The sequence below is a fragment of the Uloborus diversus genome, chromosome 6 (assembly GCF_026930045.1).
Source record: "Uloborus diversus isolate 005 chromosome 6, Udiv.v.3.1, whole genome shotgun sequence".
NCBI lineage: Eukaryota > Metazoa > Arthropoda > Arachnida > Araneae > Uloboridae > Uloborus > Uloborus diversus.
In genome coordinates this window covers 15,313,211-15,326,796 of record NC_072736.1, presented here as the reverse complement: position 1 = coordinate 15,326,796, position 13,586 = coordinate 15,313,211, and the positions used below count along the sequence as shown (strand labels likewise).

The 13,586-nt window shown below is 36.0% G+C and overlaps 1 protein-coding gene across 1 annotated transcript in view; it reads left to right on the top strand.

Annotated features, from left to right (window-relative positions):
- LOC129224238 (phosphatidylinositol 4,5-bisphosphate 3-kinase catalytic subunit delta isoform-like) overlaps positions 1-13,586 on the top strand; it is a 154,717-nt gene that overhangs the window by 111,273 nt on the left and 29,858 nt on the right. Inside the window, exons 12-15 of the mRNA XM_054858664.1 lie at positions 2,995-3,260; positions 6,548-6,713; positions 9,167-9,285; positions 11,911-12,020. Of these exons, the coding sequence (XP_054714639.1) occupies positions 2,995-3,260; positions 6,548-6,713; positions 9,167-9,285; positions 11,911-12,020 (661 nt within the window). The remainder of the gene's footprint in view (positions 1-2,994; positions 3,261-6,547; positions 6,714-9,166; positions 9,286-11,910; positions 12,021-13,586) is intronic.

The following is a 13,586-nucleotide window of genomic DNA, read 5'->3' as shown; positions in this document are numbered from 1 at the left end:
TGTTTTTTTTCTACCGTTAAATTTTACAGTAAAATAGGATTTAACGGTAAGAATTACTGGCAACATGGATGCCAGTAACTTTTACCGTACAATTTCAGGATTTTTTAAAGAGTGTACAATAGTATCTATGTTTACATACAATATGCCGACAGCCCGGTTACGGCATCCAGTTTCGTTCATCTTATGAACTCATCAGTCTGGAACAGATAATAGCAGAGCTGGAGGCAGATGTCGTCTCACGGAAGCTGAGAGTGCCAACAAACTGGTAGCTAAAATAAATTTAGCACATCAGCGAGAGTCCGTGACAATGGTGCGGTTCGACTCGTCAATTGAAACCAAAGCTTGGGTATTAAGTTACCACCCTTAAAGCAGGGCTGAGACGATTACAAAAATGCAGTCTCTGGATGTTATAACTGCGATGTTGGTACAGGGTGTCCAGCAAAGAACTGCCTGGTTTTAAAATTAAATATCTCGAAAACAAAGGACAATATTGGAATAAAATAGACGGTGTGTTTATTGTGAAACCCATAAAAATCACATGCAGGAACTTGGAAATTAGTTCTTAAAAATGCCAACAGGTGGCACTGCCGCTGTAATTGCAATCGAAGGCTATATAAATAGTGTGCGAAGAGGTTAGTTGTTTCAGCAGTAGTTTCGCCCCTCAGACATGCTTACATATACGCTAGAAACTATCGTCCAACCTCTTGGCAGCACTTTTTATGGAGACTTCTATTGCAGTAACAGCGTGCAGTGCCACCTGTTGGCACTTTTATAAACTAATTTCCAAGTTCCCGTATATGATTTTTATGGGTTTCACAATAAGCATACCGTTTGTTTCATTCCAATATCGTCATTTGTTTTCGAGATATTTAATTTAGAAACCAGGGAGTCCTTTGCTGGACACCCTGTATATTGCTTGTAGTTCTGTCTTTGCTCAGGCTTGTGGGCTGTAATTCACTGCATAGTATTTATGTTTGTTTGGATTCATTTTGCCATTCGCCCATTGAGTGCCAAAAAATTGACGGGCGTTTCCAAAGGGCACTTAGTAGGCAGACCATCGTTTTCCCAACACCGATCGACGATAAATGGCTTAACCATCGATAGATGGCATCACCAGTGATCTCCACGTCCACTCATTAGACAAGAGGCTGAAGTCGAGGAAACTGTTTTCCAGTCTCCTGTATCTGTGGTAGACTCATAGCGACCGAACTCAGGATTTTCACACATAAAAAGCAGATACCCTCCCCATCTTTGCTCAATGGGTGTTTATGGATGCAGATATTGAGCCCAGGATTCGCCGATCCAATGTTCCGATACGCTTAACCATTCGAATTCCGACGACCTATCATATAAATACTCTCCAACATTGACCACCAGGCATTATTAGTACTTACCGTACAATAACCGAAACAATATGAACATGACCAAAACCTTTTACAAATATGATCATGATAAAATTTCAAATCACCTTAGTGTAGGTGTTTTCGCTTTTCTTTAAAGATTTCTGTGTTTGAAATTTGAGTTTGACTAATTTCCACGCTAACTGCGAAGAATCCGTAGCATTTGGAGGGTATAAAATAAGACTTTCGTTTTATAATTGAAATTAGTTTCAATCAGAATTTGTATTCGTTTATTTATTTTAAGGGGGACACATTTTGAAACAAAATTATTAGACAGTTTACAGTTTTGAAATTCACTATTTATTTAATAAGCAAAATCATACTATAAATATGAAAAAGAACAATTTTTTATTGAAATTTAATGATTATTATTATCATTATTATTATTATTTTGTAAATTGGGTTACTTTAAATTGCTAAAAACTCAAAATATTCTTGATCAATTTTCAAATATTTTTCAAAAAATTATGCAAATATCTAAGCTTTAGTTTTTATTCGGCGATTTAAAAAATATTAATTCAATAAAAAGTAAAATATATTCGAAGAAAACTTTCGAAAAATTCAAAAAGACTTTAAAAAAAAAATCTTTTTTTTTTTTTTGCTATAAACGTTTTTTCAAATTGCCAAATAAAAATTAAAGTAAAGTGTTTGAAAAAGGTGTGCTTCAAATTTTATTACTTTATCAGTTCTTGACAGAGTTTGAATACAAAAAGTCGGGAAAAATAGCATCATGGAGAAAAACGCGTTTAAAGTTTTACAATTAAATATAATATTAGTTATAAATGCATGCAACAAAAAAAAATTATATCTTTCGTTCTAATTAAGATAGAAACAAGATTCAAACGTCCTTTTAAGCAGAAAAAAATGAAATTTTTTAAATGATTAAAAACGAGCTGATGACTTCCTTTTACTCCAATTTAATGTCATTTCCCCGTTACTGGCAATTTTAATGTGATTCAAAAATTTACTCTCTAAATATTATCAACAGTGGCCAAATCAGATTTAAAAAAACAAAAATCGCCAAATTTGTCGCCAAGTTCGTGACAAAAGACTGGCGATATATCGCCAAGTGTCCGACAAATTATAACACCACTTGAGTTTACATCGAAATTAACAACGATTTCCCCCCACAAACTGGCAAAAGACTCCCTTAAGAACATCCGAATGCAACCAAAAGAGAAGGTGCACAACTAAGACCGCACTAGGAGTCTACGTACCAAATTTCAACTTTCTAGGACATACCGTTTTTGAGTTATGCGAGATACATACAGACATACGCACATACATACTTACATACGGACGTCACGAGAAAATTCGCTGTAATTAACTCGGGAATCGTCATTATGGATATTTCGCGTGTCTATACGTTCTTAGGCACTTATCCACGTATGGTCGAGTCGAAAAAAAAACTCAATATTCATTCGGGGGTGAGTAAAATGGAAATTAAGGTCGATTTTTGAGCGAAATTTTTTTCGTGAATACAATACTTCCTTTTTTGTAAAAGGAAGTAAAAATGCAGAGTTTGACGATTTTTGTGTTTCACCCTCTTAATGATGAAGACGTATGTTTTCTTTAACTGCGTTATTATCAACAGATGACGGCTCTCCTCCAAAGATGGCCACGACTGACGCCCTACAAGGCCCTCGAGTTACTAGACTACGCCTATCCAGAGCCAATGGTGCGAAGTTTCGCGGTGGACTGCCTGCGACTCATACCAGATGAGGAGCTGTCTCTGTTCATGCTGCAACTGGTTCAGGCGTTGAAGCACGAGCCTTATCTGCTGAACGACCTGACCAAGTTCCTCCTGGAGCGAGCCTTGTTGCATAGGCACAACGGACACCGCCTGTTTTGGCTCTTGAGGTGAGTATTCGGTAAGTTACCGCCCTATAGCCAGGGCTAAGGCAGAAATACATGAAATACACCGCCAGCTCAGTCAATTCCAGCCGAGGACTGCAGTTTCGTGCTTAATAGAGCACTGCAGTTTCGTGGACTGCAGTTTCGAGGACTGCAGTTTCGTGCTTAATAGCAGTTTCGTGCTAATAAACTCATTAGCCCGGCGTTTTCCACCTCCAGCTCAGTCACTCTTATGGCGGGGTGATGAGTGCTAATAAGCACGAAACTGCAGTCCTCGGCTGGAATTGACTGAGCTGGCGGTGTATTTCATGTATTTCTGCCTTAGCCCTGGCTATAGGGCGGTAACTTACTGAATATACCTGCCCTACCTTCAATATTCGAGTTGAACCGAACCATTGTTTCGGTCACTCGCCTGGTCAATGCTAATTCTGTATTAGCTACCAGTTTGTTTGGCACTCTTGGCTTCCTTAAGAGGTTTTCCACCTCCAGCTCAGTCACTCCTATGCCGGGATCATGAGTGCTAATAAGCACGAAACTGCAGTCCTCGGCTGGAAATGACTGAGCTGGTGGTGTATTTCATGTCTTGAGGTGAGAATCTGGACAATCCTTTAACTCAACTTTTCTGTTGGAAAGCTTTTCGGACTCCTCTTCCTTGATGTGTTGATTTCATACCGGCTTAACACTTTCAGGGGCAGTGGTTGCGCTGTGAAACCGCTAATTTATGAATTTTTTTTCTCTCTTTTTTCCGAATTTTTTAAATCAAAATCGCTTGAGTCCTCTTCTTTTAAGTTTAATGAACAACATTAGATGGCAGAATAACAAAAAAAAAATTTTCTTCGTAGGCTCAATTTCTTGTTCAAATCATCAAATTTTCAATTTTTCGTTCATCCCAAAAATTGGAATTTTTTTCAGATTTTAAACTTTTTAAATTGACTGAAAAAATTCTGAAAAAAAATTTTTTTAACTGAAAAATCTACGTCTAGATGATCAAATACACCCATTTGTGGTGTTTTTCCTTAAGATTTCTCAAAAACTAATGACGCGCCCCTGAAAGGGTTAAATCAAACAGGCTTAACATTAAAACGAGCTGATGTGTGCATCACATGACTTCCTTTTACTCCAATTTATATCATTTTCTTATTATTGGCAGTTTTAATATGATTCAATAGTTTACTCTCTAAATATTACCAACAGTGGACAAATTAAAACCAGATTTTAAAAAAAAAACTACCAAATTTGTCACCAAGTTGACGACAAAACTTGGTGACCAAAAAGACTGGCGATATATTGCCAAGTGTTAGCCAAATTATAACATCACTTGAGTTTACATTGAAATTAACAATGATTTTCCCCCAAAAAGAAGCAAAAGATCCCTTTTGAAGCATCCGAATGCAACCAAAAAGGAAGGTGCTCAACTAGACCCCACTAGGTGTCTACGTACCAAATTTCAACTTTCTAGGACATTCCGTTCTTGAGTTATGCGACATACATACACACATACGCACATACATACGTACATCCAGACGTCACGAGAAAAAACTCGTAATTAATTCGGGGATCATCAAAATGGATATTTCGGGTGTCTGTACGTTCCTGGGCACATATCCACGTGTGGTCGGGTTGAAAAAAAAACTCAACTTTCATTTGGGGGTCAGCAAAATGGAAATTAAGGCCGATTTTTGGGTGAAAATTTTTTCGCGAATACAATACTTCCTTTTTTGTAAAAGGAAGTAAAAAGGGTTTTTGTGTAAAATTAAGTTTCTTCAGGAAAAAACATGATGAACTTAAATAGCAAAGCTTCATGGGCCATTCCACGGAAAAGGGTAATTTTGTCCCGCGCGTGACGCTTCATATATTTCATAAAAAATAATGATTGAAAAGGATGATGAACAAAATTTGGTTGCTTAAGAAATCACAAACTCATGTGAGACTTAAGCAAAAACTTTCTTAAAAAATTATTTCTTTTTTATGAAATATAGGAACTGTCACGTGCCGGACAAAATGGTCAGTTTCAATAGAAAAGGCATGTACGTTTTTTTTTTTTTTTCCCAATGTTTCAAATAATTATTTCTAAACTAATGAGATATGTTTCCTTTATGTTGGAATCATAGCATTCAAAATCTACAATTTGTTTCGTCATTTCTGTATTAATAGAGCAAAAATATTAGCTTATTCATAAGCAAGTTACCAGAGGTTGACTTTGGATGTCCCGCACGTGACGCATGTAAATAAATTTTATTTTAAGTAACAAAATTGTTTAATAAAAATATAATTGTGTCAGGAGTATCTTTGTATCAAATGTACAGATTAAAAAAATTGCTTACCCCTGTTTCATTAAAATATTAAGAGATATGACGAAATGTTAATGAAATATAAGCGTATTTTTGTCCCGCAAGTGACGGTGGAATGTCCCTTCATCCAAATACAAAATGTTCAGATTACTAGTTCTCAACGTTTAAGATTGATAAGAAGTACGAACGAACCATAACGCTGTACACATTAATAGTCTTTATGATAAATGTACTGATTGATATCGATCATAAAATCTTAATCTTTATTACTGCATCCAAATCTTAATTTCCTATGGATAGGCCTCGTATTGCCTATTCTGGAAAACCACCAGCCAGAATATCACGGATGCAAAATTTTTGGATATTTCCATTTCATTCCATTTGTAGAAACAAGAAGTTCAACTAATGTGGTCTTATCGCAATCCGTGATTGCGAAAAATATAATTTGAATGCAAGACGTGAAAATTCAAATGTGTGTGGATTCTGGATGTCTTTTTTTTTTTTTTTTTTTTTTGAGCAATCACGATTGCTTTTTGCTTTCATTTGACCGTCCTTGGCGTTGTGGTTCCTTTTTCAGCTTGGACCAGGGACACCAGTACCACCGCCCACCGGCCTCTGCAGGCGCGGCTCCGAGCACTGCCTCCTGGAATCCCTTTCTCCTGTTCGATGGCGTCTATGTCCTACACACACGCGCACTCATACACATACACACACGCCTACGTGCATACACACAGGTCTACGCACACACAAAGCCTACACATGCACGCACGGGTGCTTACACATACACACATGCCTGCACACACACACACACACAACTATTCACACGCAACCACCCAGGAGGAGGGGTAGGCTTGGGGAGACAGGAGCTGTTTCTAGAAACAATAGCCTCCCATGAATAGGGCCCTGTCGCAACTCGTGATTGCGAAAAACATAATTTGAATTCAAAATTTCAGAATTCAAATTAATTTTGAAAATTCAATAGTTTTTTCTTTTTCCCCGCAGGTCTGAAATCCACTGCGCTTCGGTGTTCATGCGCTTCAGTTTGATCCTGGAGACCTATTGTCGGAGCGTACCTCGCCACCTCGATGCCCTAGAGAAGCAGGTGGAAGCCCTCCACAAGTTGAAAGCTGCCAACAGAATCGTCCAGAACGACTTCAATTTCAAAAAGGTACGACAAAGCCTCAGATGTTGTCATTTTATTACCAATACAAGGAAGTAAATATACGTTCATGGTTTGAAGAGCTTTCTTTATCCTAAATTCAGCCATAAATACTGTTTGACCGCGGATTGTATGTAATTTGGAAATCTGCCAAATAAAGACTATTCCATCTGAATGAATCTAGCAGGGGAGAAGGGAAAATAACGGTGGGATTATGATGCACGCGTTTTATAATGTCACTCGTGCCTTATTCATTTATTGCATTCTCAAAAATAAAATAAATGGAAACAAAAATAGTTACCATGGGAACAAGAAAAAGAAAATAAAATATTTTCATTTCGTTCAGGAACGTAAAAGCAAAATGGTAAGCTCAAAACTTTGTTGTGAACAAATAAATCAATTAATTTTTGCCGTGAGAATAAAGATAGAATAGACTTCAGATTTAAAAAATGTAGCTGTGAGCAAATTTTCACTTTTACAAAACTAAGGCTAAATAATAGAGAGGCAAAAATCTGTAACAAACCAACCAACACCCCTGTAACCTAATAGATACGTCCATTTCCGCCTATGAACCGGACATTAGCCTTTCCATATAATCGATGGTCAGACAGTATTTCAATACAACAACCGAATTTTTTTTAATGGAAATCCTGGTCCTTTCCCTCGATCTGTACAAGGCATGAATCTCAAAAGGTTTGTCTTATAGAAAGAAAAAAAAATTACGAATCTACAGACATTTTTTTCTGTTCACATTTTTACTGGGACAAACCTTGGAGCATTAATTAGTAAATGGAGGAAGCTAGTCCAGTCATTGGATCAGCAAAATCTGACCCAATGGCCTCAAGTCACGTGACTCAACAACGACGAATGGTTGGTTAGTTTTGCGTGAAACAAGCGAAAGAAACCCGATTTCTTCCAATGCTTTGCTTCAAAAACTATCACGTGACTTGAGGTCTTGGATTCACGAATGATAGTCTTTACTCGCTTCATTTTATCTCTTCTCAATGGGACAAACATGACATCTCTAAGGCCGTGGTGTCCTGATCGGTATGGCGTCGGACTCGTAACCGAAGGGTCTCGGGTTCGAAGCCAGTCGAACCAAAATCCTCCCTGTTCGTTATGGTGACTGGGGAGCGTTAAATATGTCGTGGTCGTAAAGTCCTCCTAGTGAATCAATACCTGTGGAGGGAACCGGAAATTGTTCGGCTTCTGATCTGTATCAAAAAACTGAGCTGTCTTCAGGGCTCCACCTAACTGGTTAAACCACAAATAGTGGTGGAAACGGGGGACCCTAGAGTGTGATACCAAATTTCATACGAAAATGTTTTTGAGCGACGATAAACGGGGATGCTTTGTTGTATTCCAAAACACAATACGCATTCTCTCCTTCGTTTTGAGTGAATGGCGCCATTTTGATTTACAGTGCCCCCAACGGCGTTTTAACGAGCAGGAGATTTTTTTGCTGTTTCTGTGCAACACTTGTACGACTGTAGCTTCAGAACAGACTTGTTCTGGCTAAATCAATCTGATACAGAATTTTCACTATGCTATTTTTGTCTCATTCAAACCAACCCTGTGCTAAATGGGCTGTAAGGTAGATTACCAGGGTGCGGTTCGTGACACATTCTAAAATATAACCAACAATGAACATCTAGAACACTATTTAGAGTTTTGAAATTCACCATCTATTTAATAAGCAAAATCATAATATGAAAAAGAAAATTTTTTTATTAAAATTTAATTATTATTTTTTTCTTTTTTTCTTTTCTTTTCTTTCTTTCTTTTTTTTTTTTTGTAAATGGGGTTACTTTAAATTGCTAAAAACACAAAATATTCTTGATCAATTTTCAAATATTTTTCAAAAAATTATGCAAATATTTAAGCTTTAGTTTTTATTCGGCGAATTAAAAAATATTAATTCAATAAAAAATAAAAAATATTCGAAGAAAACTTTCGAAAAATTCAAAAATACTTTTTTTTTAATCTTTTTTTTTTTTTTTTTTTGCTATTCCCGTTTTTTTTTAAATTGCCAAATAAAAATTAAAGTAAACTGTTTGAAAAAGATGTGCTTCAAATTTCATTATTTTATAATTATCTGTTCTTGACTTATAAGAGTTTGAATACAAAAAGTCGGGAAAATTTGCATCATGGAGAAAAACGCGTTTAAAGTTTTACAGTTAAATATAATATTAGTTATATATATAAATGCATGCAACAATATATATATATATATATATATATATATATATATATATATATATATATATATATATATATATATATATATATATATATATATATATATATCTTTCGTTCTAATTAAGATAGAAACAAAAATTCAAACGTCCGGCAGAAAAAAATGAAGTTTTTTAAATGATTAAAAAATGCAAAGTATGACCATAATGATGATACATAAATATGAACATCTGGAACACTATTAATGTTTTAAGTTTACTTTTCAGGACGGGAGAGAAAAGCTTAAATACATCATGCAAGACTTATTGGCCAAGGGTTTGTATCAAACCCTTTTCAAAGGTCTACAAAATCCTCTCGATCCGAGATTCAAGTTTGGAAGATTGAGGTATAGTTTTTTGATTAAACTTTTGTTTCTTTGCCTAGTTAAAATTAGTGATGTGCCGGATCGTTAAAAAAGTAGATCCGCCGATACGGAAACGGATCCGGATCATTAGTGTCAAGATCCGCGGATACGGATCTCAAAATTTTTTTGCCCATTTCAACTATCCAAGTTTAAAATTTATTGCGGAAGGTATTCCCGTCATAATAATAACTGTTTCTTCAAAAAATTTCATCTACCGCGAAAATATAATAGAGACTGTGATTTACTCTTTGAAGAAATCTCCGTTAAAATTGAGGGAGAGTTGGAAGGAACGGGTCAGCGCTGCATTAATGCTTAGATAGAATGTGAAAAATTATTTTTGGCTTGCTCGGTAGATGTAGGATACAGGAGCAAAAGTGTAAAGCTGCTACTGGATAGGCTAGAAATAATTTCTTACATTTTATTTCAGCATAAATGCAGCGCTGACCCATTCCGCCCTGATTACTCCGACCGACGAAATAACAGAACCGGGAACACCTTTACGAACAGTAAATGGAGAATTTTGTCTTACGTTTTTTTGAAGGATGCCGAGAGAAACCAAAATGAAGAATAATAGAAACCCCAAATCAATGTCAAAAACTAATATTACACTAAAAATTAAAAAAAGAAAGAAAAAATCTCAGAGGGCCGTTGGCTTCTGAAATGATACCTTATACTAATTTAAATAAGGAATAAAACCTAATTTAAACGTAATTTAAGTCTTTTATTCAAATATTTAAAAATTTTTAGAATAGAAAAGATCCGTTTAGGATCCGACAAAAAAGATACGGCTGCGGATACAGATCTTTATTTTTCCTTGGATATCCACGGATACGGATATCCGGAACATCACTAATTAAAATATAATTCGTAGAAGACTTTTTGATCATGATGCTTCTTCTTTTTCTAAGCCATGCTCATTGAATTGTCATAGCAATAAAATAATTTTTTAAATCTCTTGTATGATTTCATGGCAGTAGTTCTTTAAGAACCAAAATTGGAACATCATTGAATTATTGAAATCTTGCATTAGCCATCAAAAAATTCCATGTCACGCTCTAAGAGGGGGAGAGGGCGTTTATGATATTGTTACAGTTCGATCCGGGGGGAGGGGGGACAGGATGTGTGGAGTGACGTATTACATTTTGGTAAATTTAAAAGTAGTTTAATGTTTTACCATCTCACTCTTTTTTAAACACAATAATGCTTTCTTCTTCAATAATGACTTGTTTTGTACGCTCATTGATTTTATTTCGCTAGGAGTAACATTAAAATCTTGTTGAAAATCTAAATTTTGAAAATTAAAATTCACCCTGTTTATGAATTATTTTGTTCTTAAAGTAAAAATAAGTTTTAAAACAAAACACAGAGAATTCTATTTCAAATTCCAAACTGCTACAGTTTTCATTAGCTCTTTTATATTAATGTTTAATTACTTCTGTACATTAATTATGCAAGCAGTTGTAAACCGTGGGCTTGTTTTGTACAAATTAAGTAAATAATGATTATTATAAGGGTCCTATAAATCCAGAGTGACAGAAATAAAAACCTTGGCAACAAGTGCTTTCAGAACAAGAAACCATGTTGGACTAAATTTTCTCATAAACCCTTAGAAATAACTTGTCTGACTCTTAAGTTTTTCCATGGCTCCTAAGATTTTACGATTGTTATCGGTCTCTGGTGATTATTCTTATGTTAAAAATCGTGTGTATCATTAAACTAGGTTAAAAGTTTAAAAATAAAATTTATGAACAATTAGTGCTTTGTTTCTATAGTTGGGGAAAACCTAACCTGGCCGCGTTGTGATGATGTGATTAGGATCTGCGCAGAGTGACATGGGACAAATGAGGGAAGGGTGTCTGGTGAAGTGTGATGCTTACATGAAATTCACCGCCAGCTCAGTCATTTCCAGCCGAGGATTGCAGTTTCGTGCTTATTAGCACTTATGAGCCCGGCATAGGAAAGTGACTGAGCTGGAGATGGAACACCTCTTAAGGAAGCCAAGAGTGCGAAACAAACTGGTAGCTAATATAGAATTAGCGCACACCAGACGAGTGACCGAAGCAGTAGTTCGGTTCAACTCGAAGATTGAAGGAAAAATGAATGGAAAACCTCTTAAGAAAGCCAAGAGGGCCAAACAAACTGGTAGCCAATATAGAGTTAGCTACCAGTTTGTTTGGCACTCTTGGCTTCTTTAAGAGGTTTTCCATCTCCAGCTCAGTCACTTTCCTATGCCGGGCTAATAAGTGCTAATGAGCACGAAACTGTGGTCCTCGGCTGGAAATGACTGAGCTGGCGGTGTATTTCATGTATATCTGCTTTAACCCTGGCTAATGGGCGGTAATTTACTGAATATAAGTGTGATACTTTGTGACAAAAAGAGGGAAAACGGTAAAAAATATTGAAAAAAAAAAGGTTCAATATCTTTTTTGACAGCCAAAAGATTTTTATTAAATGTTTAAATGTGTACGCTCTGTTTTCGTTATTTTGACTGAACAAATTTTCGATTTAATTTAACTAAGATAAAATTTAAAGAGCGTTAAATGAGTCATTGTTTTTTAATTTGTTTTTAAAAATCAGCTTCCAACTTATTTTAATCTTCCCCATTAGGGTGGAGAAGTGTAAGTTCTTAGATTCCAAGATGAAGCCCCTATGGCTGGCTTTCGAGAACACTGACAACCACGGGAAGGACGTTTTTATCATCTTTAAAAATGGAGATGGTAAGAAATTATGAGGTTTTAATACATTCAATATAGTCTGGCTCTGGTAAAAAGACGCTTAGCCTTGTACGAGTTCATTTATGTTTGGGTTGCAAGAGGAGAAATTAAGATTGGCATAACGGGGGAGAGTAATCATTATCTGGCTAACCTCACATCCGGCTTTCCTTTTAACTTAATTTAGCAAATGGAATCATGTAAGCCTGAGCCAATCGGAAGTCAACTTATCAGAGCCAGACTGTAGACTAAACTCAGTATTTACGTGGAAGATTACTTTGTATTCAAGATATATATCGTCTTTTTACAATTTTAGTAACTTTTTAACCTATAATCAAGGGCAAAGTCAGATTTTTTTTTTTTTTTTCGAGCAATCACGATTGCTTATTGTTCTCACTTGACTGTTTTGATGTGCTATCATTTTATTTTCCCGCCAGCACCTTCTGTAGCACCACCGTTGACCGGTCGGCCGCCTCACGATGCTGCTCCTCTAGCGAAAACCATCTCCAGGTTGCGTCACTTACTTGCCTACACTTACACACACACATACACCTACACACACACATACACCAACACACACATACACCAACACACACATACACCAACACACACATACACCTACTTACACATACACCTACTCACACACATACACTTACATATACAGCTACACACACACCATACACATACACACACACACACACACATACATCTACACATACACCTACACACACAAAGACATACACACACGCATACATACAGACACACAAACACATACACACACCTACACATACACACAACTACCCACACATGCACATACCCTCCACACACAAACACACATACACACAACTACCCACACACACACATATGCCTACCCACACATGCACATACCCCCCACACAGTTACACACAACTACCCACACACACACGCCTACATACACACACACTCGTGATTGCGAAAAACATAATTTGAATTCAAGATGTCAAAGTTCAAATTATTATTATTATTTTTTTTTTTTTTTTGAGTGTGGGGGGGATTTATACAGTCATGGTAAAAAATTATAAAAACAAGCAATAAGTCGCCAATTCAAGGCGCCACTTGGTTGGAAAAGTATGCAAATATTTTTATGATAAAAATACATGAAACAAAGCATTTGCAAACAAATGCTTAAATTTTTTTGAAAATTATTAAAATGCATGAATTTTTAAGGTTTCACTAGTTTTTGACTTGGAAAAAATTACAAGGACACACAGTTATTTTGAGACCGGGAACAAGAATTTGCATATTTAGTCGTATCATATGGTTATTTACAACAACCCTAAACTGTTACGCAGTAAGATTGATCCATTTATCTCGATCTTTATCAGGCCGAACAGCACACAACTCTCTGAATGTGGAAAGTGACAAATTGTTGCTGACAAAATATGTAGAATGAGTTCAAGTGAAATTGCAAGGAGAGTAAACAGATCTAAAACAGTAATTTATAATTTTTTGAAGAATCCAAAAGACTATGGCAAGAAAAAAGCGTACAGGCAAACTTCTCACTCTTACTAAGTGCCAAAAACGAGCAATTGT